Here is an 18,285-nt window from a genome sequence, read left to right as displayed (position 1 = left end):
AAATATTACCCCTTTTATCTTGTTAGAAGCTTTTAAATGAGCCTCAAGCCATTTGAGAAAGCCAAGTGTAGTACTTCCATGAACATCTTTTTAGCCAGAATAAAAATAGATGTGAATAAAATTTCATGGTTCTTATCCTAAAAAATATAAAATAAAAATCTAAATTTAAAAGAGCTTTGCTGTTTGGTGTTTTATGAAAATGTTAGTACAGTTGCCAGTATCAGGTACGACCTAATAGCAAATACTCAGCCTTCTACATGAAATCAAATAAATGCTTAATCATTCTTTATTTTTAAAAATTAGTATTGATTTGGTTTAACATCAAACAGTTTTTTAAAAGAAACTAATAAGGATGAGTAATCAAAATAATTTTGGTTAATACAAATGGTTTTTATTTTTCCTTCCATTTTTAATTCTCATGGCTCTGTTTCTCACTGCTAAAAGGTAATACATTATACAGTGTTTAGATAATTGATATAATTGTTTCAAGTTACCTCTTTAGGGTATTATCAGCTTGTAGGCATCAGTTTCTCTAATTGTCAAGTAGTGAATCCTTTATCTGGCATTTAATCTTGCCTCCCTGGGAAAATCAGACGTTACCACAGGGTAAATTTTCAAATTGCTGACCTGAAGTAACATGAGACTGTGCCTTGGCAGTGAACCTTCCCTTTCTGTTATTCATTGGAAGGATAATGATGTACTCTGTTGCCTGCAGGCCCTTGTTTCACTACCTTAAGAAGTAACATCTAAGTACTAGTTGCAGAGGTCTGAGTTTGGAAATTCCAAAGAAGATAATTGCATTGACACAATATTTTTATTTCTTTTGGAAAGATGAGGTAATTAAAAAATGTAACTTTTATCATTTCTACCACTTCTTAAACCACTCATCTTGCCCATGTCAACATGACTCAGACATTCCACAAAGTTACCTAAAAGTGATCATTATTTGTTTTTATGAATACATTATGTATTTCATTTTATAGGTGTGTTTGAAATTTTTATTTCCATGTAGACTCTCCCATTTTTATAAGTAGGAAAACTGAGATTAAAATGTAGCTCACAATTCTTCAATAAGACCAAAAAGACAAAGCTTTCTAGAGCTAGAAAAATAATTCCCTGAATGTTTTTAGCAAACTTGAAAAGAATATTTAGCAATTCCCATAAATAATTTCCTAGGAGGTATAAAATATAATTTCCTAGGAGGAATAAAATGAAAAGGCAAATTTAAATTCTTTTACCTTCAGGTATCTCTGATTTCATTTTTTTGCTCTGTGGCTTTGCACTTACAAATAAGGTAGCTTGTGTGGCCAACCCTCAGGTCTGTGCTTGGGTAGTTTTCAGTAGCAGTTTTACAAGATCTTTTTGACACGAAAAATTCAATTATCTTCACAAAATTTGCCATATCTAAAACTTGTGCAGTGATGCCTTCCCTTAAACTTAAAATGTCTATATTTTCCTTGGCCTGCATGAAGCCAAGAAATCGTAATTGTATTAGGTTTAATACAGTTAATATTTGTCAAAGTCACATATGCTGTAGTTTCATTATTTTGAAGTTTGATGATACTTTATTTTCAGAGTGAATTTTACTATATTAATGAAAGAAAGTTGTTAGAATTTAAAGCGTGTATGTGTGTGGGGGGGGTTTCAGGCATTTTTTTTCTGTTGCTTAGACTTTCGATTTAGAGTTTTTTATTTTGATATATTGATATTTTGAGTATATTTTATTTTTAGGTTTTTTATTTTGGTATTTTGAGTATAGCGATCTGTTACCAAATTTAGTTTAGGAATAACTCAGTTTTAGAATTGCAGAGCAAAAATTTGAAGATCATTATATTTTTCCCTGTAGATCATTCAGTTCAGATTTTGTAAAGTAAACTGTAGGACAGTAATTACTTTTTGGCCTCCCATGGATGATGTGGGGAGATCTGTGGAGGGGGAGCACAAAGCATCTGTTTACACTCAGCAGCTCCCACCATTGAGAATGGAGGATCAGACCCAGTGTTTTCTTAACCTCACTGCAGTGTTTTGTGAAAAGGTCAGAGATACATAAAAATTTTGCTGAATTTGGAAATACAGAGCTAGGGAGAGTGCACATGCAAACATTAAACTTCAAGCCAGTAGTGGCTGTGTCTAAGACTTTGGGAAGAGATACAGAATGCAGGAGATGAAATGTGTGTAACCGTCAACCTAAGTCAATCACAGCAGTTTAGTGTCCTGCAAAATTGATAAAGGTGATTTGGAAGTGTTCCCTCCCCTGAGGCTTCCAGTCCTACAGAAGTGGCTTGTTCTAGAAGTGAATCTCTCCAAGTCTTTGTTAAACGTACATATAATTCTAATATTTTTCTCCCTTGTCCTTTATATCCCATGAGTTGTTGTTGTTGTTACCCCAAGTTGGTATGACAGACTGCAAGCTGTTGACCATAATCTCTTTTCTTCCCCCAAAATAGTTAGGGTTCTTTTGTTTTGTTTTCTTTCTTCTTCATTTTCCTTCATCTCTTAACACTTAAGTGTGGCCATGTGACTAAGTTCTCTTCAACTGAATGTGAGCACAAGTGATTTATACCACTTCTAGGCTTGGCCAAGAAAAGTTTCTCACATGAACTTCTTACATACCACCCCCCACCCACTCCCGCACCTCAGGTGATAATGACGTCATCTTTAGTCTCTGAATCAGAGTTCCCTGATCCCATCCCCAACCCTGGTCCTGAGCTCTTATGAGAGTAATGAACACACTTCTGTTGTGTTTGAGCCATTACATTTGAGGAATGTAGCCTATCCTATCTTACACAGAAGAGAAAGGATTGATTGGTGAAGGCTTTGATCACTGAGAAGGGAGGAAATGATTATTTTTTGATGAAAGTGAATTAATTTTGTCAGCTGGACTGGTCTCCTATATTCTTCTCATATGAAAGCTCACCTAACTAGACACCTATTAGGTTTACCCTGACCACAGACACTAAGACAAAGGAGCTTAATGGCTAATTGGCCACTTTTGACTTTATTAATGGAAGTGATCTCTATGATTTAATTCTAGTCTTATGGATTCCTATCTTATACCCCAGTGGCCTTATGCCAGTTTTCTGGGGACTAAATTTCTTCTTTATGAATCCAGGTTTCTCTTAACTTGGTCTACTCATCTCTTCTTTAAATAATGGCCTTAGGCCAATTTGCCTGCTGCTTGAATCTGCCTGTGTCACCTGTATTCCTGGCTGATACCACAGTCTGGGTCTTGTACTTGGTTCAGGATTATGCCAAATAAATCATATGCTCTATTTCCCTTACCTTTTCTGTTCTGGCTTCTCTTCCCTCCACTGCTGTACCCTCCTTTTTAGTCCTTCATGTAGCAAAAAGGGTAACCTACCAAATTTGAGCATCTTCTAAATCATATTTGTATTTGTGTTTTTCTCCAACAATTGCCACATACTTCTATGTTATAACTACCAGTATTCATTCAAACTGGAAAAGCTATATTCTCATCTCTCTGGCCTTCCCTAATCCATATACTGTTAAAAATTTCACCAGATGTACTGTCCATTTGTTTTTATTCCTATAATTAAAGTTAGAATAATTTGTGAGTTTCATTAACCCTTTTTGGAAAGATATTATAGAAGCAAAAATTATTCTTTATTGTAGAAAAAATTTGGTAATATGTACTGAAAAACACTAAGTGAAGTAATAGGCAGCTGGTAACATTGCAATTAGAGTTGACCCTTAAATAACACAGAGGTTAGGGGCACCACTGCCACCCCCAGCTGAAAGTCCCTATGTAACTTTTGACTCCTCAAAAACTTAACTACTAATAACCTACTGTTGATTGGAAGACCTTGCCAATAACATAAGCAGGGGATTAACGCACATTTTGTGTATTATATGTATTACATACTGTATTCTTGCAATAAAGTGAGCTAGAGAAAATGTTAAAATCATAAAGAAGAGAATGTACACTTACAGAGCTGTACTGTATGTATTTTTAAAAATTGTGTAAGTGGATGTGTGCGGTTCAAACCTGTATTGTTCAAGAGTCAAGTGTACTTTAAAATTTTAAGTATGTGGAACCATTTTAAAATCCAAATATGCAGTTTTTTATATGTTGTAGTCACTTGGGAGGGGTGCCTGAAAATTGAGTGTTCTACATTTTAAGACTTAAGCCACAAATTATTTTTGCCTGCATCCCTACTTAAGAAGATATTCATTTAACCAGAATTTTTACTCTATTAAAATAATAAAATGAAAAATCTCATATGTCTTCTTATTACAACAGCTAAACTTAAGCATTTACCAGCATTAGTTTTAAAGATATGTTTGAACAACTTTTAAAAAACAGACACCTATACAGGCACTTAGGTGGCTCATTCGGTTTAGCATCCGGCTTGGCTCAGGTCATGATCTCATGGGTCCAGAGTTTGAGCCACACGTCCAGCTGTATGCTAATAGCTTGGAGCCTGCACCCTTTTTCGGATTCCATGTCTCCCTCTCTCTCTGCCCCTCCCCTGCTTGTGCTCTGTCTCTCTCTCTCTCTCAAAAAAAAAAAAAAAAAAAAAAAACATAAAAAACAAACCAGGTACCCATAAATTATGCCATACCTTTCTCACTAAAACTTTAGAGTATCTTTTTTTTTAATGTTTATTTTTTAGACAGAGAGAGACAGAATGAGCAGGGGAGGGGCAGAGAGAGAGACACAGAATCCAAAGCAAGCTCCAGGCTCTGAGCTGTCAGCACAGAGCCCAACGTGGGGCTCAAACCCACAAACCGCGAGATCATGACCTGAGCCGAGGTGGAACGTTCATCTGATTGAGCCACCCAGGCGCCCCTAGAGTATCTTTTATCATCTCTGTCTGGATTCCTAGTTTGGAATCAGAAGCTTCTCTTTTGATTGTGTCCTTGTTTACCACCTGAGCCAGACTCCGTCAGTATTCCTTTGCTAAGGAATCGCGTTTTCATCCACAAGCGTATATTTGTTTATTTCCACAATCATCATTTACCAAGCCTCTTAGATGTGCCAGGCGTTATGTTACACACTGGTTAAGTCCTTATAAACATAAGAGCTACTCTTCCTCTCAAGGAATTCATGGTTAAATGGCAGAGACAGATATGTAAACAGATCATTGCAACTCAGTAGGAATGGGGGAAAGAAGTGCAGGTACCAGACCAGGGATGTATAAAGAAAATAACTAGGATTTCTTGAAAGTATAGTATTGACTCTCAGGGAACTCTCAACACTCTCAGTGTTGTCAGAATTTCAGACATGTTATTACAAGGGATGTGATTAATTAGGACTGATTTGGTGCAGTATCTTAGGAGAGAGGGCATGGCAGCAGAAGTTTTCTGGCAGGTATCCTTTCTGAGAGTCTGAGCTGAAGAATCACGTAGACCATTTGATATGGAGCAAAGATTCATCTTCTTGGTAATAGCTGCAAAAGTATCAGGACTCACTTCCAGAGAAATTGAAAAGCTGAACAGGAAGCTGCAGCTAATTGAAAATACTACAGGAGCTGACTAGAGCTCAGAGACTATTATAGTTCCCAGGTACAGAGTGAAATTAGACTCATTCTTGTTTCTATGAACAGGTTAGGACCAGATGTTGGTTACTTATTAGCTTAGTTGGTTCCATGAGGTAGTGGCAGTAGACAGCCATGTTGCTGACTAGCAGATCTCTATAGCAGACACGAAAATGAAGCATCAAGGAGACCTGATAAAGTAGCAGTTTAACACCAAGTACGGAGGTGGGGATAAGCATGCATTGTAATCCCAGGGGAACTACTGAAGTATTCAGGAAAAGGTCTCAGGCACAGGTTGGCAGGAACGCAAGTACTGAAAGTGGGAAATAAGGGATGCGTTCTGATAATAGGAAGGAAATCGGAAGCTCAGTTCTTGGTTCCAGAACAGAAGAGACACCACCATCCAAATCTTCAAGGTACAAATAATATTAATTATATTTAATCTCCAAGAATTTTTTATTAGAACAAATTTTTGAAATCGATAATTAATGAGCTGTATACTTCACAGGTTGATGTGCTCCTTACTGCCTAACAAAAATTATGTTTCAGTCTCCCTGGATTTAAGAGCTTCTTCATTGGGTCTGCTGATAACAGCAGCTATCTTTCACCTGATGTATTCCACCTTATAATAAGCCATTTAAAAGAGGCATCTCCAGGAAAGATGGAACATGGAAACTTTGTGTTAAACTTTATATTGTGTCTACTTTGAAGAAATTATTTCCTAGAAGCATACCAGTCTTCAGCTCTGTGTACGCTTCTGCTACCCTCCAGCTTCTTGGAGAGGACATTTCCCTTATAGCCATTATAAACTTGAGGGTTTTCTCTACAGTACTCCTTAGCAATGTTAAGGCTATCACTTCCTCAATTTCCCAAATGTGTGTTTTTTAGTTTGACCATCAACCTATGGAAATGAAGAATTTTTCTTAAATGACCATGACTTCTATAACTCCTGTCAGTGTTTTCCCTGCAGTTCACAGATGGTCTAGTTATACTTTACCACTTTTGAAAGCTTATTTTTTAAGTACATAATATTGGATTGATAATAAAGATTTTCATTTTGGTAATGTTTTTACACCTAATGTTATATAATTCAGGTTTTTTTGGTTTTCAGGTTAGTTTTTCCAATCGCCTTAGGTACATTATACTTATGAATGAGTTTTTCTGTACTGGGAATTTGTGATGCAAAAGTATTATTTACTGAAACAGTACATGTTAATGAAAAATGTTTAGGTTAATTTTAAGCTTTAGGAATTAACTTTAAAAAGATATATTGGATTGAGATAAGCAAAAAAAGGTATTAAAGTAGATCAGCCAGTGAATACACATGTACTTAGCCTGTTCCTTGTAATATCAGGATTATCCATAGATTCACACCAATTGCTACAGGGAAATGGCTGTATTTGTTTTTTTAAATGCTCAGAACATTAACATGATACAAGATCATCATCATTTGTAAGCTAATAAGGCTTCCAAGAGGATTAGTAAACTGGTTTGAATATCATTTTTCCCTTTATTTATTGGTTCTTATTTTTGAATGTTTATAATAGTGATGTTAGAACTTAAAAAGGTTTAGATTTTCTAAACTTTAGAAAATTCAAAAGCAAAGCTGTATCTTTTAAAGGTCTAAGAGTTCTATCTCATATTTTGGGAATCTACTAATCTGAATCTGTCCCTTTCCTCTGAGATTCTAGTAATTCATGGACCGCTGCTCCTTATCAACCTCCTAAACACTATAAAATTTAGTGTGGTTAGAACTGTACCACATTAAAAAAAAAGAAAAAATTTACTAAATTCTTCGTCTGTGCCGTTAGGTCATTCATTAAGAAGATAGTCTGTTCATAAACTCTGGAGACAGAAGCACATGGACAGTTGGAAGGTTTGAAAGTGATTAGGCATATAAGTATGTAAAATATGATCAAACTAAGATTATTCATATTTGGCTCTAAAACAGTTTTAGATTAAGTGATCTTCCAGCTGATTATTTTATAATGAACTCATTTGCATATAGGAGGCACACAAGAAGTATCTATTGAATGAATGAATTTACATTAGCTCATTAGTTGATTTTTTTTTTAATTTTTTTTTTCAACGTTTATTTATTTTTGGGACAGAGAGAGACAGAGCACGAACGGGGGAGGGGCAGAGAGAGAGGGAGACACAGAATCGGAAACAGGCTCCAGGCTCCGAGCCATCAGCCCAGAGCCTGACGCGGGGCTCGAACTCACGGACCGCGAGATCGTGACCTGGCTGAAGTCGGACGCTTAACCGACTGCGCCACCCAGGTGCCCCTCATTAGTTGATTTTAAATACTCATCTTGGAAACAAAATTGTTAAAAGATTATATAAATAATAGAGTTTTGTCCAATAACTTTTGAGTTTTTGTTTGAGGATTTCTGTTCATGCTTGTACTTGTCTAGCACATTTAAAATTTTTGTTTGGGGACTCATATTTATGCTTCTGTTTTGGTTTAAGAAAAAAGGTAAAGAAGCAAGAAGACCAGATGATCTCTGGTCATGATGACGATTCTAATCCAAATACATTTATTTCCAGGGAGCATAGGAAAACAGGTAAGCACCCATTGCTGATTTCAGGTAGACGATAATGATCAACATCAACAGCAGACATTGCATTTAGTGGCAATTCATTAGAAGCATTCTCTTCAAAACATGGCACAAGATAAGAATGCTTACTATTACTGATAACTGTTCCACATCTTATTTAGAGATGTGGACCTCTCATAATTAAGGCAATGAAAATGACTATAAATATTAAAAAGGAAAAACTACCAACTGTCATTATTATGAAAGAATTTATGATTCTTAGAAAATCCAAGGAAAAAATTATTAAAATGAAGGAATTTAAAAAGGTAATTGGATACAGGGAAACTATACCAAAGTCAGTAGCTTTCCCATTCATTAGAAATAGCCAGTTGAGGGGCGCCTGGGTGGCGCAGTCGGCTAAGCGTCCGACTTCAGCCAGGTCACGATCTCGCGGTCCGTGAGTTTGAGCCCCGCGTCGGGCTCTGGGCTGATGGCTCAGAGCCTGGAGCCTGTTTCTGATTCTGTGTCTCCCTCTCTCTCTGCCCCTCCCCCATTCATGCTCTGTCTCTCTCTGTCCCAAAAATAAATAAACGTTGAAAAAAAAAAATTAAAAAAAAAAAAAAAAAGAAATAGCCAGTTGAAAATGTAACAGGAATAAAATGTTCCATTCACAATTCACAATTGCATAGAAACTATAAAATGTACCAAAAATCCACCAAAGGTATTTAAAACTTATATGAAGAAAACTGCGAAACTTTACTGAGAGACATAGTTGAAGACCTGAATAAATAGATCTTCGTCTTCCCAGATGGGAAAAATCAAGTCTCCTAAGTTATACCAAAATTGAATGTCATCCCCAACAAAATGCTGGAGGTATTATTTAAATAGAACTTGACACATTGATTTCAAAGTTCAGTTAGAGGAGAAAATTGAGTATCAATCACCATGAATATTTTTAAAATATTGATAATAAGATGAAATCTCACTTTACCTAATATCAAAGCATAACTACATGCTATTAAAACATGCTATTAAAACTACATGCTAATTAAAACAGTGTGGCATCTGAGTACGAAGAGACAAGTAAGTCAGTGGAAATGAATAGAGAATATAAAGCCAAGGAAAGGGGGTGCCTGGGTGGCTCAGTTGGTTAAGCGTCCAACTCTTGATCTCAGCTCAGGTCATGATCTCACAGTTTGTGGGTTCAAGTCCCACCTTGGGCTCTGGGCTAATAACATGAAACCTGCTTGGGTTTTGGTCTCCCTCTCTCTCTGCCCCTCCTCCACTTTCTCTCTCTCTTTCAAAATAAATAAATAATAACACGCTTTTTAAAAAGCCAATGAAAGCATTGATTTCCTGTTTTGTTCTTCATCTCATCACATTCTTCAGCCAGATGAACCCATTCCTTACAGTTGATGGTAACCAAACTATTCTAGGATCATTCTAGTATACTGGGTTAACATGGGAAAATTGGTTTTTACTTTTTACCAGTTTATGTTACATTTGAGTAGTGCCAGTATATATTACTACACTATATCATTTATCACACTAAATTGAGAAGAGGCAATGGAGGAAGTAACAAGTCTACAGTAGTAGGAAGCCATTTTAAGCACCCAGGCTCCAGTTATCTCTTTTTTTTTATTTTATTACTATTTTTTTTAATGTTTATTTATTTTTGAGAGAGAGAGAGAGACAGACTGCAAGCAGAGGGAGGGGCAGAGAGAGAGGAAGACACAGAATCAGAAGTAGGCTCCGGGCACTGAGTTGTCAGCACAGAGCCCGATGCGGGGTTCCAACCCACAAACTATGAGATCATGACCTGAGCCGCAGTGGGTCACTTAACCAACTGAGCCACCTAGGCGCCCCTCCAGTTATCTCTTATACATAAATCATGTTCTTCCCTTTTAGGGTATATTTTTTTTTGTTTGGGACACAAACCATTCCAAATGCCTTCCCAGTTCTTTTAAGGTGGTGGTAAATAAACCTGAAGTCACCACCTTATGCCATTATCAAAACGATGGGTACTATTATTGCTAAGGCAACAGTGGGTAGAATTCATACAGTGGAGTTTTTGTTGTTGTTTCAAAAATTTATTTAAATTCTGGTTAGTTAACATATAGTGTGATATTAGTTTCAGGAGTAGAATTTAGTGACTCATAACTTGCATATAACACCCAGTGCTCATCACAACAAGTGTCCTCCTTAATGCCCATCACCCCTTAAACCCATCCTCCCGCCCATCTCCCCTACACCTCAATTTATTCTCTATAGTTAGAGTGTTAGAGGGCACTTGGGTGGCTCAGTGGGTTGAGTGCCCAACTCTTGATTTCAGCTCAGGTCGTGATCCCAGGGTTGTGGGATCGAGCCCTGTGTTGGGCTCTGCCCTAGGCATGGAGCCTGCTTAAGATTCTCCCCCTCCCTCTCTCTCTGCCCCTTCCCCTCCCATTTGTGCATTCTCACTCTCTCGCTCACTGTCTCAAAACAAAAAAAGAAAAAAAGATAAAGTCTGTCTTATGGTCTGCCTCTCTTTTTTCCCCCTGTTCATCTGTTTTATTTCCATATATGAGTGAAATCATGACATTTGTTTTTCTTTGGCTGACTTATTTTGCTTAGCATAATACACTCCAGCTCCATCCATGTCATTGCAAATGGCAAGATTTTATTCTTCTTGATGGCTGAGTAAGATTCCAGTGTGTGTGTGTGTGTGTGTGTGTGTGTGTGTGTACACACCACAACTTCTTTATCCATTCATTAGTCAATGGACATTTGAACTCTTTCCATAATTTGGCTATTGTTGATAATGCTGTTGTAAATATCAGGGGACAGGTATCCTTTTGAACCAGTATTTTTGTATCCTTCAGGCAAAAACCTAGTAGTGCAATTGCTGGATCATAAGGTAGTACCGTTTTTTTTTTTTTTTTAATTTTTTGAGGAACTGCCATACTGTTTTCCAGAGTGGAAGCAACCAGTTTGCATTCTCACCAACATTGTAAGAGGGTTCCCCTTTCTCTGCATCCTCACCAACATCTGTTGTTTCCTGTGTTGTTAATTTAGTCATTTTGACAGGTGTGAGGTGGTATCTCATTGTGGTTTTGATTTGTATTTCTCTGATGATGAGTGACGTTGAGTATCTTTTCATGTGTCTGTAAGTCACCTGGATGTCTTCTTTAGAAAAATGTCTATTCGTGTCTTCTGTTCATTTCGTAACTGGATTATTTGTTTATTGAGTATTGAGTTTGCTAAGTTCTTTATAGAACTTGGATACTAACCCTTTAACAGATATGTCATTTTCAAATATCTTCTTCCATTCCAAAGGTTGCCTTTAGTTTTGTTTCCTTTGCTGTTCAGAAGCTTTTTATCCTGATAAAATCCGAGTAGTTCATTTTTGCTTTTGTTTCCCTTGCCTCTGGATCTAGTAAGAAATTGCTCCAGCTGATGTCACATTTAGGCCTTTCATCCATTTTGAATTGATTTTTGTGTATGGTGTAAGAAGGTGGTCCAGTTTAATTCTTTTTTGCATGTTGCGGTCCAGTTTTCCCAACACCATTTGTTAAAGAGACTGTCTTTCCCATTGGATATTCTTTCCTGCTTTGTTGTAGATTAGATGACCATATAGTTTTGGGTCCATTTCTGGGTTTTCTGTTCTATTTCATTGATCTATGTGTCTGTTTTTGTGCCAGTACCATACTGTTTTGATTACTACAGCTTTGTAATATAACTTGAAGTCCGGAATTGTGATACCTCCAGCTTTGCTTTTCTTTTTCAAGATTGCTTTGACTATTCAGAGTCTTTTGTGGTTCTGTACAAATTTTAGGATTGTTTGTTCTAGCTCTGTGAGAAATGTTGCTGGTATTTTGATAGGAATTTCATTAAGTATGTAAATTGCTTTGGAAAGCATAGACATTTTAATAATACTTGTTTTTCCAATTCATGAGCATGCAATGTTTTTCCTTTTGTTTGTGTCATCTTCAATTTGTTTCATACAGTGGAGTTTGAATGAAAACCTTAAACTCTTCTTGGTCAGATTTCTTTTGATACCATTACTCAGGTGGTTAAAGGATTCAAACTGTGTTTTCTCTTTCTATCAGTAAAGGATGGATTAGAGGCAAAAATCACAGGTAGGGCATTACTGTAAAATTTTAGAGAAGTAGTGAGTGCTTAAACAAAAATGGTGGCAGGGGTGGATGTGAGAAATTAGAGGGAGAACAATAGGTTTTGTTGGTTGATTGTTAGTAGAAATTGAGGAGAGGGAGGAGTTCTTAGCATTAGGGCATGGAAGGTGGATCCCATTCCCAGCTGCAGTGGTCCAGCAGGTTTGGTGTCCTGGGACCAGTCACAGCCACTTAGGGAGGAAAGTTTGATGAGAAAACACAGGTACATCATGAGCAGTAATGGCAACAGCAGGTAAGGGCAGAAGTCACAGATCAAGTCCATATTAGGTCATAACGAATAAAGATGCTAGAGGCAAAAATTGTGGTTCAGAGTGTTAGACTGAGGCATGACTTCAGATTGTGGTGCGGAAACCATGGGAGCTCCACACAGAGGGGACCTTCAGGAAGTTCATTGGAGATGGGTCTTGGTTGATTATGGCCAATTAGGTCCAAGAAATAGCCTATCAAGAAGAAAGCAGGAGAGTAAACTGTGGTCACAGACAAGATTGATTTCCCTGTGCTAAGAGGAAGAAGAACCCCCTGGGATATATGTGCAGAAAAGGACCTAAGATGTTAAACTGATCGCTGAGGAGTATTGAAGGAGATTATTGCCCATTATTGACATTAAGTTGTTCAGTGTCTCACTTCTCACCCATGGCAGTGCCGAAACAATTTCACAATACCTGTGGATCACCTGAGTGTTATTAATACATCGCTGAGCCAACTTGTCTCTGGTACTGAGTTGCTTTATTCTTCTAACGCATCATTTTTATGTCATTGCTCTATGTAAGAAGATTCTATGTAAGAATCCTCTAAAGCCATATTGTCTATCATTTTAAATTCCAGTGCTTTAGTCTGGCATTCAGAAATCATTTTTCCATGAATGCAAATCCTCTGCTCCAAGGAGGTTATTACCATTTTCAAATATGCTGTGTAGACCTAGAGTGTTCATATCTCTTCCTGACGTTAAAATTCATATTTTTTTCTTCCTGAAGCCCTCTTATTAACCTCAACCTTTACAATGCTTTATTTCTGTTTACTCTAACTGGATTCACTCCTTGCTTCCATGTTTGTACCTTTTGTCTCTCCAACTAGTATTTTTCCCCTCCGTATAGGTCATATATTTCTTAAAGGCAGAGACTATATAGTCTTATCTTTTATACATACCATTAAAAAGTAGGGAGTGAACCTTTCTTTTAGTTTTTATTTGACTACTTGTACAATGTTTTTAAAAATCTTAGTGTTCAGAATAGTGGGAAAAGATTAGTCATTTGCCTGGCTTTTCATTTAATAAAGCATGACTTAGAAATATAAAATGTAGTCTCCTTGTTGAAAGTTTTTATGAATTGTTTTGATGCGACTTCTCAAGATACTAGATACTTAAATAACTTTAATAGTCTATACACAATCGGCATTATGACTTAGTAGACATAGAAGAGACAATAAAGAGAATAAGCTTGCCCTCTTAAATAAGAATTTCTTATGAAATGTATAAAAATGTTATCTTTGTATTTTTGATAATCATGTAAATTGCTGTTAACTCCATAGAGGCAGAGTGAAAATATGTATGAAAAGGGTTTGTTTGACCAACCAAATCCACTCATAGGAATTTACCTCAACTCTTTGTAGATGTATTTAAATATATATATTCTAGGCTGGTCATTATAACATTGTTTTATAATAGTAAAATACTGTGAATCACTTAAATATTCAACCATGTGCAATGCATTAATTGTGCTATGCTACATTCACTATGAAATATTATACAACTACTAAAAAATAGTCTAGTAGAGTAGTGACATGGGAAAACAGTCTTGATATATTAGTAAGTTAAAAATAACAGATAACTGAACAGTATAGTGTAATCCCATTTTTTGCCAAAAAAGAAAAAAATCTATGTATCTGTAAATGTTTAAAATTCTGTCTTCTAAATTGTATACAATAACTATGCATCACTTTTGTAATCAGGAAAAAAAACCTATTAAAAATAGATTTGCTGTAATTCAGAGAGAAAATAAATAACAGTGATAAAGATAAAATTATTTATCTGTGAGGACTGGTCTTGCAATTAAGGAAAACAAAAGAGACTTCCTTCCCCCCCCCCCCCCCCCGCCCTTCTAATTCTGTAAAATCTTAACCTTAGGTTGAATTCAGAATGATCATTGGTGGTAATTGTACTGTAGTGATCTAGAGTTACCAACTTCAGATCTAATCTAAGCACTGCCACTAAGTAGTTTCCTTAGGGGTAGCCCTGAATAGCATTCCGGGTTTCACTTTCTCATTTTATTTTATTTTTTAAAATATTTTTTAACGTTAATTCATTTTGAGAGAAAGAGAAAGTATGTGCATGAGAGCAGGGAAGGGGTCGAGAGAGGGAGAGAGAGAATCCCAAGCAGGCTCCATGCTGTCAGCCCAGAACACCACGTGGGGTCAGTCTCACAAACTCTGAGATCATGACCTGAGCCCAAATCAAGAGTGGATGTTCAACCTATTGAGGCACCTAGGTGCCCCTAACTTTTTTTTTTTTTTAGAAAATCAATAGACTCTAGCAATTAGACTTCTAATTAGATAAATAATGCTACATAGAGAACACATAGCAGGCGTTCAGCAAGAGTTAGTGTTCTTCTAAAGAAACTACTAGCTCAGAGATCTGATGTTCTCTGAAAGTAAAACTTAAATAAATCACAGGTCCTTCAAAGTGTCAGTTCAGAATTTTCAGGGCCTTAATGATATTTATTGTAGGATCTTTCACACATTAATTCATTTTATTCGTATGGGTAACTTATTTATAAAATGATTTCGTTCTCCAGAAGACAGTATTTTCACACTTTTTCATTTACTCTGTTGATTCACTTTCAACATAATTAAAAGCATTTAGCTTCTAAAAGATGTTATTTCCCACAGTCCAAATTTATCTGCTTTCTTTAGGTTGCTATCAGCAGAACAGACATTGAAGACTTAGACCTCTATGCTACATCTCGGGAAAGAAGATTTCGTTTGTTTGCTTCTATAGAATGTGAAGGGCAGTTATTCATGACTCCATATGACTTTATTTTGGCTGTTACAACAGATGAGCCCAAATGTAAGTATATTTTCTGAATTCTCTTAATCATTTTATAAGATTTTTACTTATCTCTAGTTTGTAAAAGGGTAGAACAGTATAAGTTTTCAGAACAACTAACCCAAGTAATGTGGTATTTCAAAAGATGTGATGCTGTGCAATCTTACTAGACTAATATTTCTTATAAACTCCTACTGGCATCTCTTTCCTTTTCACAAACTTTTATTTTCTTTTTCTCAGTTCATCAAGCTTAAAAACACCTCACTCTTCATATTTTTTTAAGTTTATTTATTTATTTATTTTGAGAGAGAGAGAGAGAAAGAGAGCGTTCCAGCGGTACAGAGGCAGAGAGAGGGGGAGAAAGAGAATCCCAAGCAGGCTCTGCAGTGTCAGCGCAGAGCCTGACTTGGGGCCCAAACTCAGGAACCGTGAGATCATTACCTGAGCCAGAGAGTTGGACACTTCACTGACTGAGCCACCCAGGAGCCGCATATAATAGGTTTATATTCTCCCTATTCAGTTCTTCTATCTAGCATGAACAGAGTAATTCAGAGGACTGGATTTGAAGCTAGACCTAGGCCAAGAATTCTACCTGTACCTCTTCTGTATTTGTCACGGCTCCTACACTGTAAATATAGACTAATTGTTACTCATCTTTCCATATGTTAAGAGCAATGGTTCTCAACCTCTTTGGCATTATGTACATTCTTGCAAATCTGATCAGTGTCTGATTAATAGAAGACAGCTGTAGTCTCACCTCCTTTTTTTATTTGGTACATTGCAGTGTGTTGTTTTTCACAAAGTATATTAAGAAAATCTGCCTCACAGATAAGTAGGCAAAGGGAAGAGCATTTTAATAGCTTTTTCAGATATTTGTAAATATTCTTCTTGGTTATTCTATCAACACTTGGCTAGGGTAGTTTCTTAAAGTTTTGTTGCAATGTGGAATTTGAAACTTTTGACATCTGTTATGTTAAAATCCAGTGGTTTATATTGTGCTTTGAATGGATCTTTTACCCTTATAATCTTGTAACATCAAATGGAAGATACTGGTTCACTAAGTTATGCAGATCTTCTAAATGTTGACATATTTATTATACAATTTTTTAAAAAATCACATTCATGGATATTATCATAAAAATCTTTACATATTGGAAAGCTCATGGTGGTATATACACGTTTTCCCAAATTCTGATTTTCACTTGAAAGCTCAAATGTTTTGACTGGCAACAAATATTGTTGGTGGTTATCCTGAAGTGATAGCTGACTGTTCATTTGTAAGAGAAAGCCTGCCAAATACCGAAGTCCAAATAACCGTAATTTATCTGTCATTTGTTCTTTCAAGTAAAAATGTGTTCCATGAAAAAAGGTTCAGTTCGCAACTCACAGAGTCACAGTGCTTGTTCTCAAGACAACCACAGTACTTTGGAATACAACAGAAGTGCTTTATGCACACTTCCCATTTCATCTCACAGCATGTTATCGCATGTATGTAAAGACACCTATCAAATGCCAGGTATTGCACTAGGCACTGGAGATAAAATGGTGAGGGGAACAAAAAAATAAATAAATGCCCTCCACCCTCATGATGCTTACAGTCTGGTAGAAGGAATCAATGCTGATCAGTGAAATAGACAAATCAACAGCAAATTGTATCCGTGTTCAGTGCCATGAAAGAAAGATACTCGAGGCTGTGAGAGCATATTTTTGAGAAGTAACGTAGTCGAGTAGCTCAGGGAAATCTTCCCTGGGCAAATAAATATCAACGTGAAATATGAATTGTGAGTAAGAGTTAACTAGGCAAGTAGGATGCTGAGAGTAGACAGTTTCAGCGGAAGAAACAGCGTGGATCAAGATGCCATGACAAGAGGGAATGTGATACACGGGAGGGGAAACCGATCTGGGCGGCTGTAGGGCAAGGAGCAGGGAAGGATGTGGTACGAGGTGCGGCTGGGGGTGTGGGGTGGTGCCAAAGCTTTGAGCCTGGAAACTTATATTAAATTTCTGTTTTTATCCCAAAAGTAATGGAAAATCATGGCAGTAGTTTAAGCTGCAGAAGAATTTGGTATGTTAAAAAAGAATTCAACTGACTACATTTTAAAGACCTTTTTGTCTTTATTCAGTGATTCATGAGTCAGGCAGCATCCCATCTAGCAGACAGAATGGAGCTCCAAGGAGCTGTACAAAAGACATATAGGCAGAAAGGAACAGGAATAGGGATGTCATACCAGGCAAAAATGTGGGTTGATTATCGCAAGGTTACTCCCCTTTAGAGGATGGCAGGGGTCTGTCAAGCAGATTACCTAACTAGTGCTGATTGACTGATTTAAGATTCCATTTCTGGCAGAGCAGAAACTGTAATTAAGTTAAGTTTTGGCTTGGTGACATGGGTCTTAGCATAAGCAACTCTGTTGGACCTATTGCCTTGTTTTTAACAGGTACATACCATAATTAGATTGTGTTTTGAAAAGATTTTTCAGAGTGGAGATAGATTGGAGAGGGCCAGGGTGAGCGTGAGCAGATCAGAGAGGAGACTCTTGTCCAGGCTTGAAAAGCTTCTAATGATGGTAGCAATGGTGATGATGGACTAATGAGTACTAAAAATTTCTGGCTGGTTTAACTGTGTGGATGACAGTAGGGACCAGGTTTGAAGGGAAAAATTAAACTTCAACTGTGGACATGATGGATTTAAGATGCCTTAGACATCTAAAGAGGAGATATTGAAGACACAGTTGTGTCTGGCTTTTGATCATTCATTTCAATTCTTTGAAAAGCAGTGTACTAAAGAATCAGTTGTTTGATAATCTACTTGAAACTGCCAAACAAATGCCTGACGTTATATTAGAACAAATTATAGCCATTTGTTTTTTCTTCAGAGACAGGGATGTGACAAAACCTTAACATGAAACCCTCAAGTTCTAATATACAGCATGGTAAACATAATTAATACCATATTGTGTAATCATAAAAATTTCTAAGAAAGTAAATCTTAAGCATTCTCAACAGTAACCAAAAAAGTAACTCTATGAGGTGAA

The 18,285-nt window shown here is 36.7% G+C and overlaps 1 protein-coding gene across 5 annotated transcripts in view; it reads left to right on the top strand.

Moving 5' to 3' along the window:
* MICU3 (mitochondrial calcium uptake family member 3) overlaps positions 1-18,285 on the top strand; it is a 111,059-nt gene that overhangs the window by 35,408 nt on the left and 57,366 nt on the right. For all 5 annotated transcript variants that reach the window (XR_006294197.1, XM_043560194.1, XM_043560183.1 and 2 more), the window contains exon 2: positions 15,118-15,271. Coding sequence is in view for 4 of the 5 variants with exons in the window: in XM_043560194.1 (XP_043416129.1) it covers positions 15,118-15,271 (154 nt within the window). In the remaining variant the exon portion in view is untranslated. The remainder of the gene's footprint in view (positions 1-15,117; positions 15,272-18,285) is intronic.

Source organism: Prionailurus bengalensis, chromosome B1 (genome assembly GCF_016509475.1).
Source record: "Prionailurus bengalensis isolate Pbe53 chromosome B1, Fcat_Pben_1.1_paternal_pri, whole genome shotgun sequence".
Classification (NCBI taxonomy): Eukaryota; Metazoa; Chordata; class Mammalia; order Carnivora; family Felidae; genus Prionailurus; species Prionailurus bengalensis.
This window is presented reverse-complemented; position numbering and strand designations above follow the sequence as displayed.